Raw genomic sequence first — 20,572 nt, 5'->3', positions numbered from 1 at the left:
TGAACAGCTACTCCTAAAAAAACCAAAGGTTTTTACCACTAAAAACAAACTGGATTTGAATATATTACTCTGAATCCATACTTCAGATCTGCCCTCCTTTATTCCTGTGCTGATTCCTTCCCTGCATTCCTTCCGTAAAACCCCCATGGATCAAAACCCATTTTGCTGGATACTGATTTCCCTCAGATTACAGACTGCTGAATGGGGGACAGTGCTCCATGAGCGGGGAAAGTAGTTCAACAGCTCTGATTTCTCTTTAGGCAAGCAGTACTATATGCCAACAAAACACAGCAAAGTGTACTCTAGCCTACAATGCATTTGTAGCCTTGAAAATGGCACAAAATTAGATGCAAAAGGCTAGAGCTCCGCTGCCCCTCTGGAGAATGCAATGGCACCTGGGCTACTGCAGGTATTATTTAGCATGGAAAAATCTATGCTGACTTTTTATCATCAATTACTGCAATCATCCAAGGAAGCTTTGCACACTTTTTTTGAATACAGATTAACCTTTTGCATTTCCTTGCCGTTTGACCTCACAATCTGAAATTTTATCCCACTCTATGTGCATTATACAACTTCCTTGGTTTTGAGGGATGCATCCAGTATCAGCTACAAACCGTAGGAAAAACCCAATGGGGTTCTGCCACTTTCAGGAGCCACCAAAAAGAGCATCCAAGGGCCATATGTGACCACAGGTTCAACAACGCCTACAGAACGCTTCTGATGAAATGTACTGTAATCCACAAAACCCAACACAATTTTTATCCTTGGTTTTAGTATAAGACTAAGACTAAGTCATTTCCCCTGTAATGTGAAGTCGAAGGCTTTCGTGGCTGACATCCATAGTTTTTGTGGGGTTTTTTGGGCTATGTTCAGAGAATTCTGGCATGGAAGTGATTGGGGTATGTATAGATAGATAGATAATGTGTGACCATTGGTTGAGAGAAAGTGATTTACATGTTAATCTGTGGCCTCATTCCCGCTTAGCAATGAATCACTTTGTGATCTGAATCGATGGATTGGTTTGGCAGCCGAGTGCGGTTCACAATACATTTGCCTCGATCGAATTTTCTTGCTGCAAAATAAAATAAAACCCACTTGTGGTTCACATTAATGAATGAATTGATCAAAATGGACCTGCTGCAGCCGGCCAAAGGGTATTATTATTATTATTAACCTTTATTTATAAAGCGCTGTAAATTTACTCAGTGCTGTACATACAATCTTTTAGTTAGACAGTTCATTTAAATCGATTCTGGTCCACATCTGGTTCACACTTGTGCAGAATGTATTTATCCAAAATGATGCAGAAAAGAATCAGCGTCAAAGAGACAGAGGTTAAATGGGTTTAGTGCATGGCTCCTCTCTCTGAATCGCTTCAGTGTGAACCATGGTCATTTAAACTGGTTCAAACCAATTTGTGATCCGGTTTAAAAGGCAGTGAGAATGAGGGCTGTGTGTTGTTGGTCTGCTGTTGAATGGCAAGAACTCAGAGCGTCCGTTTAATTAGTGACCCATTCTCTGTTGGGAAAACCCTGGACCCTGGATGGTTTTCATTTGCATTTGCTGGTCCTTGATTTTGGCGTTTCCCGGCACTGGTAGCCAGACTTCGCTTACTTTAAGGGTTTCTCCTTTCCTACTGAAGTAGTCCATGAAGTTGTTTATGGATTTCAGTGGCTTCCCTGTGCCTCCTGACCTAATAGCTGTTGGCATGGTCCAGAATTTCAGTGTTTTCAAACAGCATTTAAATAATTGAAAAGACACCCTGAAGCTTTGCCATTCAGCAACAGGACAATGCAGAGATTCACACGTAAACCACTTCCTCTCAGTCGCTGGAAACAGTGGTCAGTGGACTATAAAGAGTTGTAGTAAAGGTGTCAAAATATGGTCCTGGTCCCCCCAAGTAGTGGGAAAAACTCTGCCAGCCAGCTTAGGAAGTTCTGCCCTAGGACACGCTGCTGGGATTGGTGGAGAAACATTATACCCACTATATCCCAAGTATATGACACTACTCATCCCTCCCGATTTGCTGGGTTTAGGGGCACAGGACCCCTTTGAATGTGGAAAAACCACAAATAACAAAAACACTACGTTTCTACCTGAGAGGACACCTCTCTAGGAATCTCTAGGTCCTCCAGTGCAACTCTGTGGTCAACATTTGCCAGACACTGACCACTGAACTGCACTGGAGGAGCTACAAATGCCTAGAGGAGTGTTCTCCCTAGGAATCTCTAAGTCCTTCAGTGTGACTTTTGGATACATTTGACCATAGAGTTGCTCTGGAGGAGGACCTAGAGATTCCTAGAGAGAACCTATTCATAACATCCGTGGATAATGTCTCTCCGACTTTCCTGGGCTTTATGCTGAATCTTGAGAAAGGGAAATCCCAGCGACGTCCGGGAAAAGGAGGGCGCCAGGTCAGAGTCAGAGCAGCCTGGCATGGACTACAAATCCCATCGGCCCCCTCGCAGAGAACGTGTGCCTGAGAGGAGGCTGCTCTGACCCATGGAGGGCTACAAACACGGAGAGGCGCATCCTCCTCCTCCTCCTTCCACTCCTCAGGTAAAACCTACCAGGCCGTTTCCTCCGCGCCTCAGCTCTTCAAAACGCCTCCCCGACACAACTTCCGCTTCTAAAAATCGTCGCCCCTGACGTCACATCCGGCTGACCAAACCGCCCATTCTGCGCGCGCGCGCCCCTCGCCTCGCCGTTCGAATGGCAGCAAAGCCGCGGGAAGCTGGGCGGGCTCTCGCGATGAGGAGCTGTTCTGCGCATGCGCTCGTTCACCCCCCCTCCCCGTCACATACGTACCTGCTTTCGTAGAACTGAGGTTGCGAGGAGGAAGTACGCATGCGCATAACTGCCTTCATGAGAACTTGAAGTAAAGCGGTTAGGAGAAGGGAGCCTAAGGTTATAATTACGCATGTGCAAAACTTGAGATAAAGCAGGGAAGAGAGCCAAAGGATGGAAGTACGCATGCGCAGTGCTTGATTTAAATCACTTGGGAAGAGGCTAAGGGTGGATGTACGCATGCGCACAGCTTCAAATGAAGCCGCTGGGAGAACGGAGCCTGATTCCGGAAGGACGTATAACTTGAAATAGAAGGGAGGCTAAGGGTGGAAGTACGCATGCGCAGATCTTGAAATCAAGAGACGGGATCTAAGGGTCGAAGTACGCATGCGCAGCGTTTGAAGTACTGTAAATCACTTGGGAGGCTAAGGATGGAAGTACGCATGCGCATATCTGAAAATTCCACAGAAGTTGAAATAAAGAGGTTGGGCGAAGGGAGCCTAACGTTGGAAGTGCGCATGCGCGTAACCCCAAGAGGCTTTCCCTGTAACAGAACTCGAAACAGGCTGAGTAAAGAGAGCCTAGGGTCGAAAATACGCATGCGCAAATGGGGGGCGGCCCCCGTTCTTCCTCAACCCCTTGGAAGGAATCGAAACCTTGCAACTGTTGGAAGTACGCATGCGCCGGCAGTGAGCGCTGGTGGCAGTTGGGCAGTTCTACGCAAATAGCGTTCCTCCCGCTGAATGTTGGTATTCTGGAACAAAGGGACGCTCTTCCCTCTGGCTGAATGGAGGAGGCTTCTAGGTGAAGAAGGGTATCGTTATTATGTGCTTATGTTGTATGTTTATGGCATTTATGCCCCGCTCTTCAGCCAAAAGGCTATCAGAGCGGCTTACATTGCTTTAAATTAGACATTTCCTTGCCCTTGGGCTTACAGTCTAAAGACTTGGCTTTATTAATGGGGTTCAGTGCTATTCAACTTCTTTATCAATGACTTGGAGGACAGAATTGGGGGCATGCTCATTAGATTTGCAGATGACACCAAATTAGGAGGAAGAGCTAATGCTCCGAAGGACAGAGAATGGCCTGAACTGACTAGAAAGCTGGGCCAAGGCTAATCAATGAATTTAGGCACAAAGAAATGCAAGGTACGGCACTTAGGGCAGAAGAATGAAAAGCACAGATATAGGATCATGGGAGACACCTGGCTGAAAGAAAGAACGAGTCAAAGGGATCTGGGAGTCCTAGGAGACCACAAGTTGAACATGAGTGAACAGTGTGATGCGGCAGCTAAAAAGGCCAATGCTATTTTAGGCTGCATCAATACAAGTATAGTGTCTAGATCAAGAGAAGAAATAGTGCCACTGTATTCTGCTCTGGTCAGGCCCCACCTGGAATATTGTGTCCAGTTCTGGGTGCCACAATTCAAAAAGGACATTGAGAAACTGGAGCGTGTCCAAAGGAGAGAGACTAAAATGGTGAAGGGTCTGGAAACCATGCCCTATGAGGAACGACTTAGGGAGCTGGGTATGTTTAGCCTGGAGAAGAGAAGATTAAGAGGTGATATGATAGCCCTGTTTAAATATTTGAAGGGATGTCATATTGAGGAGGGAGCAAGCTTCTTTTCTGCTGCTCCAGAGAACAGGACATGGAACAATGGATGCAAGCTACAGAAAAACTAGATTCCAGCTCAACAGTAGGAAGAACTTCCTGACAGTAAGGGCTGTTTGACAGTGGAACAAACTCCTTCCTTGGAGTGTAGTGGAGTCTCCCTCCTTGGAGGTCTTGAAACGGAGGCTGGATGGCCATCTATTGGGGATGCTTTGATTGGGAGTTCCTGCATGGCAGAATAGGGTTGGACTGGATCAGGGCCCTTGAGGTCTCTTCCAACTCTATGATGCTGTATAATCTTCCAATTCCATACCATTGAGTTATGGTCATTAAAGCAATGTCAAGCTGCTTTATTTCTGCAGTGATGCAGCAGCCTGCTAGAATGTATACTACTTTGCCTTAGGTCAGGTGTATTGTGGCTTTCGCTTGCAGTGTGTTCTGCAAGGGGCCCAGTGTGCTTTCTGTATGTAGCATGCATTGTAGTGGATCTCTGGGCAAAGTTTTGTTAACCTTTACTAATATTCTGCCTTTAAAAGCTGCTTCCTTAGCAACACTGCTTCGTGTTCATTGTTTAACATGAGCTTCTCTGTGGTGGCAGCAGGTTATAAGGTCTGAGTTTCTTCCTTCTTCCTTTAGTGTCTTCTTCCATCCTGGTATCCAGTCTGAGAAAGCATCCTGTTTTATGGTTTGGAGCTTGCTCTGAGTACTGTATTGTTTTTTCTGATGATTATGCTAATACACCCATCCATCCATATTTGCAGATTTGGTTATTCACAGATCTGATGAATATGTTTTCTCTAGGAGTATCTATGTCTTCCAGTGCAATTCTTAACTAAAACTTGCACTGAAAGACCTAGAGATTCCTGGAGAGAATACTCTGCTAGGCATTTGCAGATCCTCTGGCGCAGTGCTATGGTCAGTGTTTGTTGGACGTTGACCATAGAGTTGCGTTGGAGGACCTAGAGATTCCTAGAGAGGTGTCCTCTCAGGTAAAAACATGTTGGTTTTGTTATTTGCGTTTTTTCCATATTCACAGGGGTCTTAAGCCCCTATCCCTAGCGAATATGGAGGGGCAAGTGTATTTTCAATGAAGGTGTCCTGAAACTTGGGCATGTTCCTAGTGTTTATATTTGTTTTTAATATGTTTTGTTACTCATCTCCAAAGCTCTTAACTGAAAGACAAACTATAACTGTGTCAATTGAAGTGTTAAATTTCCAAGGAGCAAAAGAAATTCCCGGAGAAGCAATTCCTGAAACTGAAATGTAGGATTCTATAAAATGTATCTTCTGCAACAACAAAAAGCGTGACTTTTGTCTCCATCTCCCCATAACAGGTGAGACTGTGGTGCAGAAATTGTGCCCCAGAGAGTCAGCTTCTGGGTTACTTCCTGCTTAGAAAAAAAGTTCATCCTAAAATTGGGGAAGGGGGAAAATATGACAAATGGGGGATAATTTTACCTCCAAAATTATTTTTTTAAATCAGACAAGGCATTTCAAGCTCCTATCGGGGCCGGTGTGGCCACCCAACATTTGATGTTTGTATGTCCTTGCAATATAGTCGTACCTCTGTATCCACAGTTTCTTTATCCACAGATTCAAAGCTTGAAAATATTTTTCAAAACTGATTCCAAAAAGCCCCTTGCCATTTTATGGCCTGTTACAGACAGCCAAAATAAAGCTGCTTCGAGTCACAGTGGAGGTATGGTGTTTCAATGATGCATGCGTCCTAAGAGTTCAGAAGTCGCACCAAAGCCATTCTTCAGCCCTAAGGACTGGAGCGTGGCTTTAGTGTGGCTTCTGGACTCTTAGGACGCATGCATCTTTGAAAAACCATACCTCCACTGTGACTCAAAGCAGCTTTATTTTGGCTGTCTGTAACAGGCCTATGAAAGGAATGGAAATTTTACTGTGCCATTGCATTTAATGGGACTTGTGCATCCACAGATTTTGATATTCACGGAGGGTCCTGGAACCAAACCCAATGGGTACAAGGGCCCACTGTATAGTCAGTGATGTAGAATGGTTGGAGTTGTAGTCCAGGAGCCTCTGGATGTCCACATTTTGCCCATTCCTGCTATAAATCTAACTGTTGAGCCAGAAATACTGTTTCCATGTTGCCTGAATATGAGGGTATGTGAGCTTGTTGCTGTATCTTTTTTCATTTGTTCTGCCTGTTAATAAACAAGTAAAATCTTTCTCTTTTTCTAAAATCAAACAGTGGGAGTGGAGAACCTTTCTGCATTCGCTTTGTCCTTTCATCTGTGAGGTGACTTTATAGTGGTATATATTGGATCATTGATTTTTTCCCCTTTGTTTTTCCCCTTTTCCCCAGGGTCTGCTTCCATCTGAAAATGAGCAAACAAAAGAAGGTGATGTGTGTTGATCAGACAACAAACCTTGACCAGTTTGATCCTGATATCATTGCTGAGACTGAGAAGCTGTTTCAGAAGCAATTTTTATACACCAAACCACCCAACAATGAATGGCAGCTTCCTGATCCCAGCCAGGCTTTTACCTGCAACCACAGTGAGTTCAGTTCCCTTGTGGCTCTGAAAAATTCTCTGAATGAAGTCAAAAACAGGTTGAGTGATAAGAAATTAGACGAGTGGCATCAACACACATCCTTCACCAATAAAGCCGGGAAAATCATTGCTCATCTCAAGAAGTCTGTGAATGCCGAGTTGTGTACCCAGGCTTGGTGTAAGTTCCACGAGATCCTGTGCACCTTTCCTGTGCTCCCAAATGAAGCACTTCAAACTGGAGAACTCAACTCTGTTCACCTCTGTGAAGCGCCTGGTGCCTTTATAGCTAGTCTCAACCACTACCTAAAGTCTAATCGTATCCCTTGTGATTGGAATTGGGTAGCCAATACCTTAAACCCATATCATGAAGCGAATGATAACCTCATGGTGATTATGGATGATAGACTTATTGCAAACACTTTACCCTGGTGGTATTTTGGCCCTGACAATACTGGGAATGTCATGACCCTGAAACATCTCACTGGACTGCAGCATTTCATCAGCAACATGGCAACCGTTCACCTGGTCACATCTGATGGGAGTTTTGATTGCCAAGGAAATCCCGGTGAACAAGAAGCACTTGTTTCCTCTTTGCACTATTGTGAAACAGTCACTGCTTTAATGACGCTTGGCCTTAGGGGCTCTTTTGTCCTGAAGATGTTCACTTTGTTTGAACATTGTTCTGTGAACTTGTTGTTTCTGCTGAACTGTTCTTTTGAAGAAGTTCGTGTTTTTAAACCAGCCACCAGCAAAGCAGGGAACTCTGAGGTATATGTGGTTTGCCTTCACTATTTGGGTAGGGAGGCTGTTCACTCACATTTGTCCAAGATGATGCAGCACTTTGGAACAGAAGTGGTGGAGAAAGCCCTTTTCCCTCAACACTTAATTCCAGAATCGTTCCTTAAAGTTCACGAGGAATGCTGTTCTTTCTTTCACAGGCACCAAACAGAGACAATTTTGGACAACCTCAGACTCTTTGAATGTATGGATGAGGTGGAACAGGCAAGGCTAAATATTTTACGGGATTGTGCTGTCGAGTTCTATCTGCAGAGGTTCCAGATGAAGCCTATTGCTAGAAATAACTGGCTAGTGAAAAGGCCCCATGCTAGCTGCAGCATGAATACTAAATGGTGTGGACAGAGGAACAGATATTTTTGTACATATAATGAAAGGAAGTTAATGGAATCCCTTTCATGGAAAAATAAAGTAATAAAGGGTTGTCTTAACCACTGGGCTGAAGAACACTCCCTTGGTAATGCTGGCAAAAGCTGTATTTTAGAAGGGGCGACTTGTAACCAAGACTATCACTTGTGGTATGTATTGGAGGGGCGGAGGTTGCCGAAAGTTACATGTTCTCCCTTTTGTGATGGTGAGGCCTTGAAGAGCCTCAATGAAGCCCTGGATAAATCTTTAGTTGGTCAAGTAAGTGCTGACACCCTCATGAGACTGACACAGCAAGAATGCCAATCGTGCCATGTTCTTACAGAACACGTGATACTGTCTGAATTGGCCGACCTTATGGAATGCCACAAACAGTCTTCAGATGAAGATTGCATTGACCAGAGAAGATGCTTGGTTGTGGGCTTCCCATCATTTTGTGCTGAAAGCCAATCTGGTTTGGAAGTTAAGTTGCTGGAGTCAGGATCTTTTTCCGCTTCCAACTGTTCATTACTTCATGATGGAGACCCAAAGTATCAACAAGAACTTTTGGAATGCCTCTTGTATTTGTTTCCTCAGCTTCAGAAAGGAAATTCTTTGGTTCTGCCTATTCTTTCCTGTTTTACACGCTTCATGGCTGGCTTAGTTTTCATATTGCACAGCTGTTTTCAGCGCTTATCATTTGTCTGCCCTATATCATCTCAGCCTTTAGGGACAAGTGCAGTACTGCTGTGTGTTGGCTATCAAGGTCTTCCAGATCCAGTGTTCCAATACTTGCAGCAGCTGAATAAACTCATGAGCACCTTGCTTGACTCAGACTCCTCACAGCAGGTCTTGCAATTTTTGCCTATGGAAAATCTTTTAAAAGGTTTGCTCTTGGAGTTCTTATGGGACCTAAACACTGCCATTGTAAAACGACGGTTGCATCTGATTATCCAGATTGAACAGCAGCATAGGACGTGATATTTAGTTTGAAACACCAGATTAAACACCAGATTGCTGCAGTCCCTTTCATCTTGCTACTTATTTTTTTTTTCCTTTTCTTAACACCAAACCTAGAAAATAACTTTTAAAATTGTGAGACATGAGACCTCTTCTGCTGTCCTTTGTACTGCATCTGCTTATGCCCATTTAAGCCTGGGAAACACACAAAGTAAGTGATAAAAAAAACAATTATTTAAGCTGGGGAAACAAAAGTAAAACACTGTAGATGATGTTGCTCTAGCCAGCAGAGCCAAGGGTGAGGGCTGATCTGGACAGCTATGAATTTTCCACTGTGCTTTAAAGGCTGACCAAATATGCCTAGTTTAGACTTTGTTCAGAAGTGATATAGGCTTCCTATATAGTCATACACAATTGCATAGGAGCTGTTTCCCCAGAGTATGACTGATTCCATGCAGCTGGTGTGTGAGAGAGTGTAAGTGAGACAACATTAAACAACCACATGTGCAATAGAGCAATTCTCTCGGGCTTCTCAAACAAATCGGTTCCCATCCAGGATTGTTAAACCAACTGTTCTATTCATGCACATTATATTTGTGGCTGCTTATGAAGAGACTTAAGGATGTGTTGAGAGAATCAAAACACCATCTATGCTCCTACCAATACTTTGAGAAGAAGCAAATTGTCGAGTTTGTTAAACTTCTGTACTGCCAAATGTAGAGCAACTTTTCCATTGCTGTTCAAATGTACTGGACCACAGTGGCCATCACCCAGACTGCATAGTCACAGTGGGTAGAAGCCTTTGCTGTTGTATTCCAATATATCTGGAGGTTGCCTGGATAGGAAATAATATTCCTGTTATGTGCACCAGCCTTATTCCAGTTGTGTAAAATCGTTTTGGAGTATCCTTCTTCTTGGAACATTCCTGGGAAATTATGTGTGGTAAAAAACATAGTTCACTTGTATTAAACAAACGTCCTATGTTGATCACAAAAGTTACCCACCAGGCAAGTATATATAGACCATTATTATCTATTAAATGAGATAAGACTTGGTTCTCTCTCCCCCGTTTTCATTCCAGTGAGCCTGCTGCATCGACAGGCTAGCAGTCTGTGGGTTGGAGCATCCATATCTCACTACACCCCATATTATTCCGTGGTGGTGCAGACATGCAATTGCACCAGTGTAGATGCACACATGTCGCCACCCATTAAATACTATTGGGTGCAACCGTATGGGTTTTCCCCATCTGGTTGGGGTGGTGTTGGAACTGAACGTCCACGGATGAGAAGGGTCCACGGTAATGGCATGTGAATCTTGTGGCTCTCTGGATACTGCTGGACTATAAGCCCCAGCAGCCCTAGCCAACTTGGTCTGTAATGGAATGCTGAGAGTTTCAGTCCAACAACATCTGAAGGGCCACATGACTGCCACAACCCCTGAATAGAGAATAAATTGAATGCTGGGATTATTTGAGTATAGGTGCTTCAGCCTTAATGTAGTAGCATATATTATTGGATATGCTTGATTCTTAGTTCAGGTGTTTAGTTCAACATAGAGAGGTCTATATAATTGTCAAAAGACCGAGATTGGATTCTGTCTACATTATAGCCAGTAGTCTGGAAAAATATTAAGGTACTATTCAAGTAGTATATGAGTAACAAGCTTCCATTATGGAGTCAAAGGGATAGGAGAAATGGAGTGGAGGAAGGAGTTAAGCACATTTCTCCTTACTGCACAAAAAGTTACATTTTTCTACATATTATCATTTTACAGCTTTTTAATAGTCTGTTTCCAGAACTGTTTTGCTTTCCAAAAACCTTAATTCCAGACATGAGTGTCCACAGAGGTACACAACAGAAGTAAACAAAGCCTTGTCAGGCAGGAGTCTGTGCTCAGGAATCATTGTCTTTTTGCCCTGATTTTTTAAAATAGGGACTTGCATTTCTTTTCACAGAAAAATGTTTATATGCTGTAGTAGCTGGATATTTCTACACTGTTAAATCTGGTTATTAAATCAAGTTGGCATATTGTTATTCTCCAAATAATTATTTTCTTTCATTAATTTTGGAAACTTAATTTGTTTCCTTATTTTTAAGTTAAATCCTTGAAAAGAGTGACTGTTTTGGAACAAACAGCTGGAAGGTTGCAGCCTAATGTTATTTGGACCTAGCTACATTTTATTTGTGTTCTAATCTTGTCTGAATTAGGAGAGCAATGCAAGTTTGATTTAGAAGAAGAAAGTTAAAACATTTTCTCCAGATTTTGAGAATAAAATATCTATTTTCTCTGTGGTTTTGCGTTTAATTATTTAAGTACATCCCAGAAGGAACCTGCTTTACAGAACATCACCAGCAAGATTTCAAGATTGCTGGAAATAATGGAGAATGTTGAGTTTTGCAATAAATATAACTTAAATTATAATGTTTTTCTAAATTAAAGCATTGTGTTTCCATCCTTACTGTAACCTGTATTAAATCCAAAAAGATTTTTTTTTGGCTGAGTAGAGAGAAATTTGAGGGGCTTCAGTAATCTTTTTAGACTTTGAGATTAGAGGCACTAAAGGGTCCCTGACTGAAAGATTGTTTAGAGTAATCTCACATATCCTAATTTATTACATGTAGACTGCTTATTGCTATGTAAGACTTTTGTATTGCTTTAAGTTCCCATATGATCTACTACATGTCGTTGGACTGCAACTCCCAGCATCCCATCCCATTGCTTACCTAGGGCTACTGGGATTTGTAATCCAACATCATCTGATGTAGGTAAATTTGTTAACCAAAGTCTAAACTGCATCATCTCGGTGTGGAAAAACTGTTGTTAGCAGTTAGTATGTGTCATGTACTGGCAGATCTTAACTCAGAAACCCAAAGCTTCAGTTTAAAACCACAAGCTTTATTCAGAAGCCAAATCACATCACAATTTTAGGACTGAGGCAGTGTGGTTACATAGTATAATGAAAGCACAAACATTTTTGTGTCGTCAGTTCCCATTTGTCATAACACCCTGTTTTCTCTTGGACCAGGTATTCCCACAGATCTAACCTTGGCAGTTCCTGGTGCCTATTAGCTACCCTCCACATTTGCTTGTTAGCCATACCCAGGATAGATATCCATTCCCTTCCACCTGAGAACCACCAGCATCCAGCAAGATGAAACAAACCAAGCAAAAGCCAGAGCCTAATTAACTAGCAAGAATGGCAGGAACCTTTGAGGGATTCAGATCCTGAAAGCATGGCAGGGAAAGTCTGAAGACTCCATGCATGTTTTAGATCCAGGAAACAGGATAGTCTATTATTTCCCCAGCTACTGTCTTGACCAGAGTGGTATAAATGCATGGAACAGGGGCAGGAAAATTGACCCCAGATATTACTACAACTCCCATAATCCTTGACCATTTTGTCATGAAGCCTGGGACTATCAGGTGTAGTACAAAATTTCTGAAGAATACCACATTGCCTACTCTTGGTTGGAAGGTTGGATTGTGAGCTTGGAAAAGTTACTTTTAGGGCTCCAGCTTCCAGAAGCCCTCAGCCTGGGAGATTATGGAAGCTGGAGTCCAAAAAGTAACTTTTTCATGCTCTGATTTGACCAGCACTGGGAAGACCCGGGTTCAAATTCCCACTCAGCCATGAAGCTTCCTAGTCCATGGCTGTGAAGTAGTTTTACCACCCTGATCCCTCAGAAAGAGATGAAACTAGCTAATACTGTATAGAAATAAAATGAACTCTCTTTTGAGGGTGTCATTTAAGTTGCCTGCTGTCCTCTCTCCCAAAGCAGATGGGACTATAAAGCAGTGAAGAATTTTGCAGAAGCAAGAGCTCTGTATAAATATGCTGGTTCTGGTCTCTGGAGACTAGCTGCAAGAACTTCAGAAGCCATATGCACAATTATTTCACATAGGCCTCTCCATGTACCTGCCTGTCTTTCCTGCAAGAAGAACCCTACAATCAACCTTAAAGGTTAGAAAAACGGCACAGCAGCCGTAAAAGAGGTGCTCCTTCAATTATAATAATATGTGTAATTACCTGCAATAAATAGGCTAATTAACTCTGGATTCACTGAGCCTGCAGCTGCTCAGGTGCTGTTCTTGAACTATTGTTCGCAGCAATGTGTTTTGTTGGACTGAAGGATTCTAAATTTAGAAGACCAACTAGATGTAATTTCAGAACCTATAAAGAGAACAGATGTCTCCCACCTAGATTAATGCAAAATTGTAGTGCTACTTAAGCAAAGAGCGAAGCTCAGATTCTAGTATCTGACTTCGCATGCTTCCCATAGTTATTTGTAAGAGGCAGTTACATTAGTATACCCCTGATCAATTTTGGGGTAGGCATCCCACCGGTCCTCAAAAGGTATGTTACAATTGTTTTCAATCTTGCTTTTCTGTCCTCAAAAATAGTTGATTGGAAAAATGATGAGTGAAAAAAATGACAAACACTATTAACACCTAGCCATGCAAATATCAAAGTATCAGAGACAGCCCTACTAAAATTCAGGTCTAAATGACATGGAATGGAAGTGGACTGGATCTTAGTGCAAGGAATTCTACAGCCTGAATGCTACCACTTTTTGCCTGCAGACCTGTGGTGAAAATGGTACTTCACATTTGCCATATAGGAAGCCCCCTCACATCTTGTAGACCGCCTACCTCAAGTCCATTGCCTAATACAGGTGCTGTTTCCTCTCCAAGAAACACACGCCATGCTATGGAGGCAAGTCTTCCCTGCTGTTCCTAGGGAAAGCTTTAGAAAGCTCTTCCAATGTGCAGCAGGGACAAACTGCTGAGTAGACCTCAAACCTAGAGCTCAGGGCATGTTTCTCAGAGGGAAATAGTAAACAATGGATGCAATCTACAGGAAAAGAGATTCCACCTTAATATTAGGAGGTACTTCCTGACAGTAAGAGCTGCTTGACAGAGGAACACGCTCCCTCGGAGAGTGGTGGAGTCCCCGCCTTTGGAGGCTTTTAAACAGGCTGGATAGCCATCCGTGGGAACTGTTTGGATTTTGTCTTCCTGCATGGCAGCAGGTTGGACTGGATGGCTCTTGAGGTCTCTTCCAACTATGATTCTATGATCCTATAGTTACCCATTAGACAATGATCTTGAAGCCTCCTCGGATGCCTGTCCCGGTTTCACTGCAGAGGTGCCTTCTAAAGCTTTTCCTTGGAGCAGCAGACTTGAGACTCAACTTGAAAGTATTTATTATTATTAACCTTTATTTATGAAGCGCTGTAAATTTACACAGTGCTGTACATGCAATCTTTTTAGTTAGACGGTTCCCTGCCCTCAGGCTTACAATCTAAAAAGACATGACACAGAAGGAGAAGGGAGTGGTGACGGGAAAGGGTAAGAGGTCCAGCAGTTCCTCTCAACCTCCGAGGCCTGGACCAAGGCAGATGGACTGAAGGGAGGGCTTGGCTTCAAAATGGAAGGTTAATCATTATCCAGGGAAAATACATACTCACGAGTAGGATAATACATATACAGTACATAGCAGTACAGGAAATGGATCGATAAACAGCCAACAATAGAACATCAGATAGTAAGCGACAATTATGTGATGCCTGGGAAGTATCTTGCAAGGACTTAAGACACCACTTGAGACTTGAAGGTAGAGACTTGGCATAAAAAAGTTGAATTCATCACTTGGTAGGACAGAGAAAGCTCTCTCCCAAGGACCTTAAAACTCAGGCAAGCTTGTAAAACTGCCAACCAAGCAATAAGATACCAGCCTCAGATTACCCTGGTTCTCTACATGTCTTCTGTACAACATCTGTAACATTTCTGTTTTTTTAAATTTCTCAGAGTGTTTTCCCTCAACTGCCCTCCACTATTATTCTTCTCAGTCTACCATGATCAAACCAAAGGCACTAATAGCAAAAATAATATTTCATGCTGCATTCATTAATTTGGCCATTATTTACCTTTGGGACAATAAAAATGCCAATAAACATTGGTGTTCCTGCCAGCATTTGACTGCTTTTAACAAGCTATTCTCTGATCCTTTAAATTATTTCCTCTAATAGATAGGTTCCCTGCTGTCAGGATTGATTTCATCGTGAAGTATATTAATCTAAGCAATGTGGACACTTGAGTTAGATGCACTCCCAGCACAAAAGCAACAGGCAAAGTCTTTGTATGCTGCTGATTCTGTTTGGAATGCCTCCTTTTCCCATGAGGTCTGTGGTGGAGGGCAAATTAGAGAGACTGACGTTATCACTAATATTTGAAGACTTGCTTGAAGTTATATAAATATCTTTCCCACCTCAGTTCTTACGGTTGTGCATTTGATAAGGAAAAAAGGGAGTTTAGCAGAGGAGAGTGAATAGGGATAGAAAGAAGGAAAGGCTTAAGCAGACAATAATTTACTTGTCACAGTCGCTTCAAGCCACTCATTTCCATCATCCCTGTTTATTTCCTTTGGAATGATGGTTTTCTTTCTCTCTCTCTCTCTCTCCCTCCCTCCCTCTCTCTCTTCTTCTTCTCCCTTTAGACTATGAATTTCTGCCTTTCTGTCAATTATTGTCCTGTCCCAGTCCAGTCAGTCAATAGGGAAGTAGCTTTTTGTTTCTGTCTACCAACTAATTTTCTGCTGATTCTTTTTGCATTTGGTAACATCTTGCTTTCTGAGGAACCTTTCTGAACTTTGCTAGGCTTCTCCCTTGTAAACCAAAGACTTCTAGCTACATACAACCTCACAAGGCTGTCTATGTTGAGTGGGCCCTCAACATTTGCTGGTGTTAGGGGTGCAGGACTCCTGTGAAGATGGAACAGTCACAAATATTTTTTTCAGCTGAGAGAACATGTCTCTAGGCATTTGTAGGTTTTCCATCACAAATCTATGGTCAACTTTCAGCAGAGTTGCGCTGGGGGACCTGGAGATTCTTAGCACATATACTCAAATCCATGAATAATCAAAGCTGCAATTGTGGAGGGCTGTCTCATTATTACTAATCAAACTCACACTCAAGAAGAAATGTCTGTGCTGGAAGATTGCAGAAGCTGTGATTCTCCTTTAACACAAGGTACATGTTCCTACATCTTCTAAAGCATTCTCCTGCCCCATCCCCCAAAACTCAGATTTTGTTTGAGCTTTTTGTCAGTGGGGGATGTTGTCCATCCCCACATGTTCTGAGGCAAGAAATTGATCCCTGGAACATTCCCACTCCTATTGTAAACTATTAACCATTCTGGTTGTCCAACTTGCACACACAAAAGATAACCATTTTATAATACCATGAAACCAAGCTAAATAGAAAATGGAGGACAGTTAGGGTTGCCAGAGTGAGAACTGGAAATGCCTCCTATTCTTTTAATGGCTGTGCAGAAGAAGGAGTTTCAGCAGGTGTTGTTTGCCATGCAGCCAAGTAACAGATGACACCTGTTTAGAAGAGGAAATTTCAGTAAGTGTTGCTTGTTATCTACTGTATATACTCGACTATAAGTCAATAAATTTTTGCACCAAAATGGCCTCAGAAATCCTGGGTAGACAGCTCAGCTGGGGAGACCCTGGGAAGGATGACCAATTGCCCCGCAGTGTCTCCTCAGCCAGGCTGCCTCCACTGGGGAAAGCCTAGCTGGAGACAGGCTGGGAAGGGTGACTGGTTGCTCTGCAGCCTCTGCCCAGCTAGGCTTCCTCTGTGGGGGGAAGCCCAGTTGGGGACAGGTTGGGAAGGGTGATGGATCGCCCTGCAGCCTCTCCCAAACCAGGCTGTGGCTGCAGAGGGCAGCTCAGCTAGGGAGACGCAGGGAAGGGCGATCAGCTGCCAGCAGCCTCTCCCCAGCAGGGTTGCCCTCTTGACATATCCATGGGTCATATAAAAATCCACATTTTCGCCCCAAAAGTTGACCTTGACTTACACATGAGGTCAACTTATAGTCAAGTATCTGCAGGAGTTGTACCTACCTACTGAAATTCCATTTTACAATGTTCTCAAACTGTATAGGGCTGTCATGGCTTAGTGGTTAAGATGCCCATTCTAATGATCACATGATCATGTACTTATCTTCGGACAATGCTGGCTCTTTGGCTTAGTAACAGAGATGAGCACCGCACCCTACAGTAGGTTACCACTAGACATTCATGTCAAGGGAAAACCTTTACCTTAACCTTCTCAAACTGTGAATTTGCAGGAGCTCAGCAGAGCAGTGGAGGATAGAGGGTCATGTAGATGTCTCATCGCCAAGGTCAACTCAAAGGCAATTAACAACAACAACAACAACAACAACATTTAAAATACATTTTTTCCTTTCAGTCTAAATCAGACCCTTACTCAACTCAAACTCATTTCTCTGACTCCAACCCTAATCTACCTCAAACTCGTCTTCTCTGATGTACTCTTCTCAAATCCCAGGCTAAACTACAAAACTGAACATGCAAATGTCCCCAAACACTCTGTCAACCAACATCCACTCCGACACACCATTCTCCCCTCCTCAGCTACTTAACTCACTCTTACACAATAAATGAAGAAACAATTGCATATGCAAACCCATGCCATCACAAACAACACCGGCTGAAATTCCCTCTTCTTCACAATTTCTACACAAGTTGGGATTTCCCAGTGTTCCCTAACATCACTCTGGATCCCCTGTGGAAACAGAATTATTATTCACAGTTTAACTTCATGGTGTAATATATATATGACATAAGTAAGGCATACAGTGGCCCCTTGTTATCCACTGGGGTTTGGTCCCAGGACCCCCGTGGATACCAAAATCCATAGATGCGCAAGTCCCATTAAATATAATGATATAGTAAAATGGTGTCCCTTATATAAAATGGGCAAAAGCAAGGCTTGCTATTTGGATTTATTTTTATTTATTTTTTCAAATATTTTCAAGCTGAGGATGCTTGAATCTGTGGATACGGAGGGCTGACTGTTGCTATATATATATATATATATATATATATATATATATATATATATATTCTTTTTAGCTGTGGATGTGTAAAATTTCCTAGGGGGCGCCAGCAGACAGAAAAACATCATCATGCCTCAACAGGGCTCATTTGTTTTTTTTGGTGTGCTTATGCTCTCTTGCTTAACATCATTTTTTCCACCTTGAGGCTTCCCAATGCAACATGATTTCTCACCTAACTGCAGAAATAATGAGGCAAACTCATGTTAAAAGGTTCTGTTGAAAGCAGCAAGACACTTTTAGCTGTAATAATATTACCTTTGAGCAAAGTAGAGCCAAGGCTGCTTATTTTAATGTGTTAATGCATCTCTCTGTACGCCTGAATGTAAAGGAGTCCCCTCAGTGAGGGATTGGCATTTATCATGTCAGCCTTTGAAGTGTCCACAAGAAATTGTGATATCCATTCTGCTCTTCCTAATGGGAGTTACAGTATGAAAACCACACTGTGGGGAATCATAAATGAAAGCCAACACATTTCAATCTATCTCCAGTGCCACCAGGATTATTTAATTATAATTATCATGTGTGCTAACTATATTGCACTCAAACAGTGTGTTATTTGACATTTGCTCAGTGATAATTTTTCAGTATACAGTCGGCACTCTGTATCCACGGATTCTGCATCCACGGATTTAACCATCCACAACTTGAAAGCATTTTTTTAAAATTTCAAAACACAAACTTTGGTTTTCCCATGTTATATAAGGAACACCATTTTATTGTGCCATTTATTAAGCCACCCTGAGTCCCGTTTTGGGAGAAGGTGAGATATTAAATAAACAAACAAATAAATAAATAAAACGAGACTTGAGCATCCCTGGATTTTGGTATCCATAAGGGCTCCTGGACCCAAACTCAGTTGATACCAAAGTTATTTTATAAAAAACATGATTTCCAAAATGAACAGACACAATAAAGAAACATAACTGTGTGGCTCATGAAGAAATAATATGACAATAAAAACAACAATAACAATATTATAGCAATACAAAGCAAAGACTTTGAGGAAAGTTAAGGAAGAAGGTGAAAAGGCAGTGTTAAACAGCTTTGTCCCAAATATCCAGGGGAAAAAATAATGTCCAAAGAAAATTTACATTAAATTGGGTGATAAAGATGCTGAAGTTGCTTTCTATACATTATTTCAGTGACTGGTTAAAAAGGAGATTGGAGTCAAGAAATCAGAAGAAGGCTAACAGGGCGGGTATGGAAGAACTAGTTAAGGTCCTGAATCAAAATCAGATTCATCTATGCCTGGGATTCCCAACCTGGGGGTCGTGACCCCTTTGGGGGTCGCGCGACCCTTTCTGGGGGGTTGCCAGGTTGGGAATCCCCCCGCCTCCCCCTCCTCTTCTCCCCGGGGCTGCCAGGCAACCGTGGGGAGAAGGGGACAGGACTGCAAGCCCCAGTCCTGCCCCTTTCCCCTCGGCAGCCTCCCTAATTGGTTGGGAGGCCGGGAAGGGGCGGGACCTCCGGCTGCAAAGCCCGCTAGGGCTTGTAGGCGGCTGAAAGTCCCGCCCCTTCCCGGTCTCTCAAGTCCCAACCGATCAGGGAGGCCGCGGGCGGGACTTTCGTCCCCAAAGGGGGTCGCGGCCCAACAAAGGTTGGGAAGTGCTGATCTATGCCCTAGTATTTCTGATTTCTGTTAATGGATGTGAAGGCTGGGCAGTGAAGAAAGCTGACAATAAGAAAATCAACTCATTTGAAAAGTGGTCCTGCAAGAGAATTATGTGGAAACCATAGATTGGAAAAAAAGACAAATAAGTAGATCCTAGAGCAAATCAAGCAAATCTAGAAGCCTAAATGAGGCTATTGTACTTTAGATATATCACAAGAAGACATGACTCGTTGGAAAAAACAATAATGCTTGCTAAAGCTGAAGGGGGTAGGAAAAGAGGAAGACTGCATTACAGGGAATCAAGGAAGCAATGACTTTTATGTGGAGGGCTGGATTTGTTGTTGTTGTTGTTGTTATTGTTGTATACTTTCAGGTTGTTTCCAACTTATGGCAACCATAAGGCGACCCTATCATGGGGTTTTCTTGCCAATATTTCTTCAGAGGAGGTTTGACATTGCCTTCCCCTGAGGCTGAGAGAGTATGACTTGCCTAAGGTCACCCAGTGGGTTTCATGCCTGAGGAGGGAAGAGCAGAGCTGTTAGGAACAGAGAATCTTGAAGGTCTCTTATTCATGTTGCTGTTGTGTGCCTTCAAGTCATTTCTGACTTAAGGTGACCCTAAAGCAAACATATGATGGGGTTTTCTTTGCAAGATTTGTTAAAAGAGGGTTTGACTTTGCCTTCCTCTGAGACTGAGAGAGTGTCACCAGCCCAAGGTCACCCAATGGATTTCCATGGCCAAGCAGGGATTCAGACCCCGGTCTCCAGAGTCATATTCCAACACTGAAACCTCTACATCACACTGGCTCTTATTAATAGGTTCATCGAACCCAACTTGATGACACAAATCAACAAAAAGAAATTATATAATAAACCAAATATAAATCAAATTATGATATCTTTATAATCCAATGAAGGAATATAATGTTGCTACCATACTATGGATATCCCCATGTTATTTCAAATATTTTATTATATTTTGTTATAATAGCAGCCCAAAAAACATG

At 42.6% G+C, this 20,572-nt stretch overlaps 2 protein-coding genes across 11 annotated transcripts in view; one reads left to right on the top strand and one right to left on the bottom strand.

Moving 5' to 3' along the window:
- Positions 1 to 2,709, bottom strand: part of CEP295 (centrosomal protein 295) — a 64,870-nt gene extending 62,161 nt beyond the window's left edge. For 3 of the 4 annotated variants that reach the window (XM_042458366.1, XM_042458368.1, XM_042458369.1), the window contains exon 1: positions 2,574 to 2,617. The gene's annotated coding sequence lies outside the window, so the exon portion shown is untranslated. Of the gene's footprint in view, positions 1 to 2,573 lie in introns of all 4 variants that reach the window. The other variant, XM_042458367.1, reaches the window with a different exon arrangement.
- A 165-nt stretch (positions 2,710 to 2,874) lies between these two features.
- On the top strand, positions 2,875 to 11,317 carry CMTR2 (cap methyltransferase 2). Of its 7 annotated transcripts, none has more exons than XM_042460236.1 (3): positions 3,359 to 3,594; positions 5,567 to 5,735; positions 6,734 to 11,317. In XM_042460236.1, exon 3 carries the CDS (start codon positions 6,753 to 6,755, stop codon positions 9,042 to 9,044), a length of 2,292 nt encoding a protein of 763 aa, XP_042316170.1. In that variant the 5' UTR covers positions 3,359 to 3,594; positions 5,567 to 5,735; positions 6,734 to 6,752; the 3' UTR covers positions 9,045 to 11,317. The 7 variants fall into 7 exon arrangements, with proteins under 7 accessions (XP_042316172.1, XP_042316166.1, XP_042316165.1 ...); XM_042460237.1 differs by having other exon boundaries at positions 3,560 to 3,604; XM_042460238.1 differs by lacking the exons at positions 3,359 to 3,594; positions 5,567 to 5,735 and adding an exon at positions 2,875 to 3,082.
- Positions 11,318 to 20,572: the final 9,255 nt, after the last annotated feature.

The sequence above is a fragment of the Sceloporus undulatus genome, chromosome 3 (assembly GCF_019175285.1).
Source record: "Sceloporus undulatus isolate JIND9_A2432 ecotype Alabama chromosome 3, SceUnd_v1.1, whole genome shotgun sequence".
NCBI lineage: Eukaryota > Metazoa > Chordata > Lepidosauria > Squamata > Phrynosomatidae > Sceloporus > Sceloporus undulatus.
The sequence above is the reverse complement of the archived record's forward strand: the minus strand, read 5'-3'. Positions and strand labels throughout refer to the sequence as shown.

Coding starts and splice junctions, on each gene's coding strand:
- CMTR2 (XM_042460231.1), top strand. CDS start 3,534: ATGTTGGTATTCTGGAACAAAGGGACGCTCTTCCCTCTGGCTGAATGG. Junction 3,605..6,733: donor AGGCTTCTAGGTGAAGAAGG/GTATCGTTATTA, acceptor CCTTTTCCCCAG/GGTCTGCTTCCATCTGAAAA.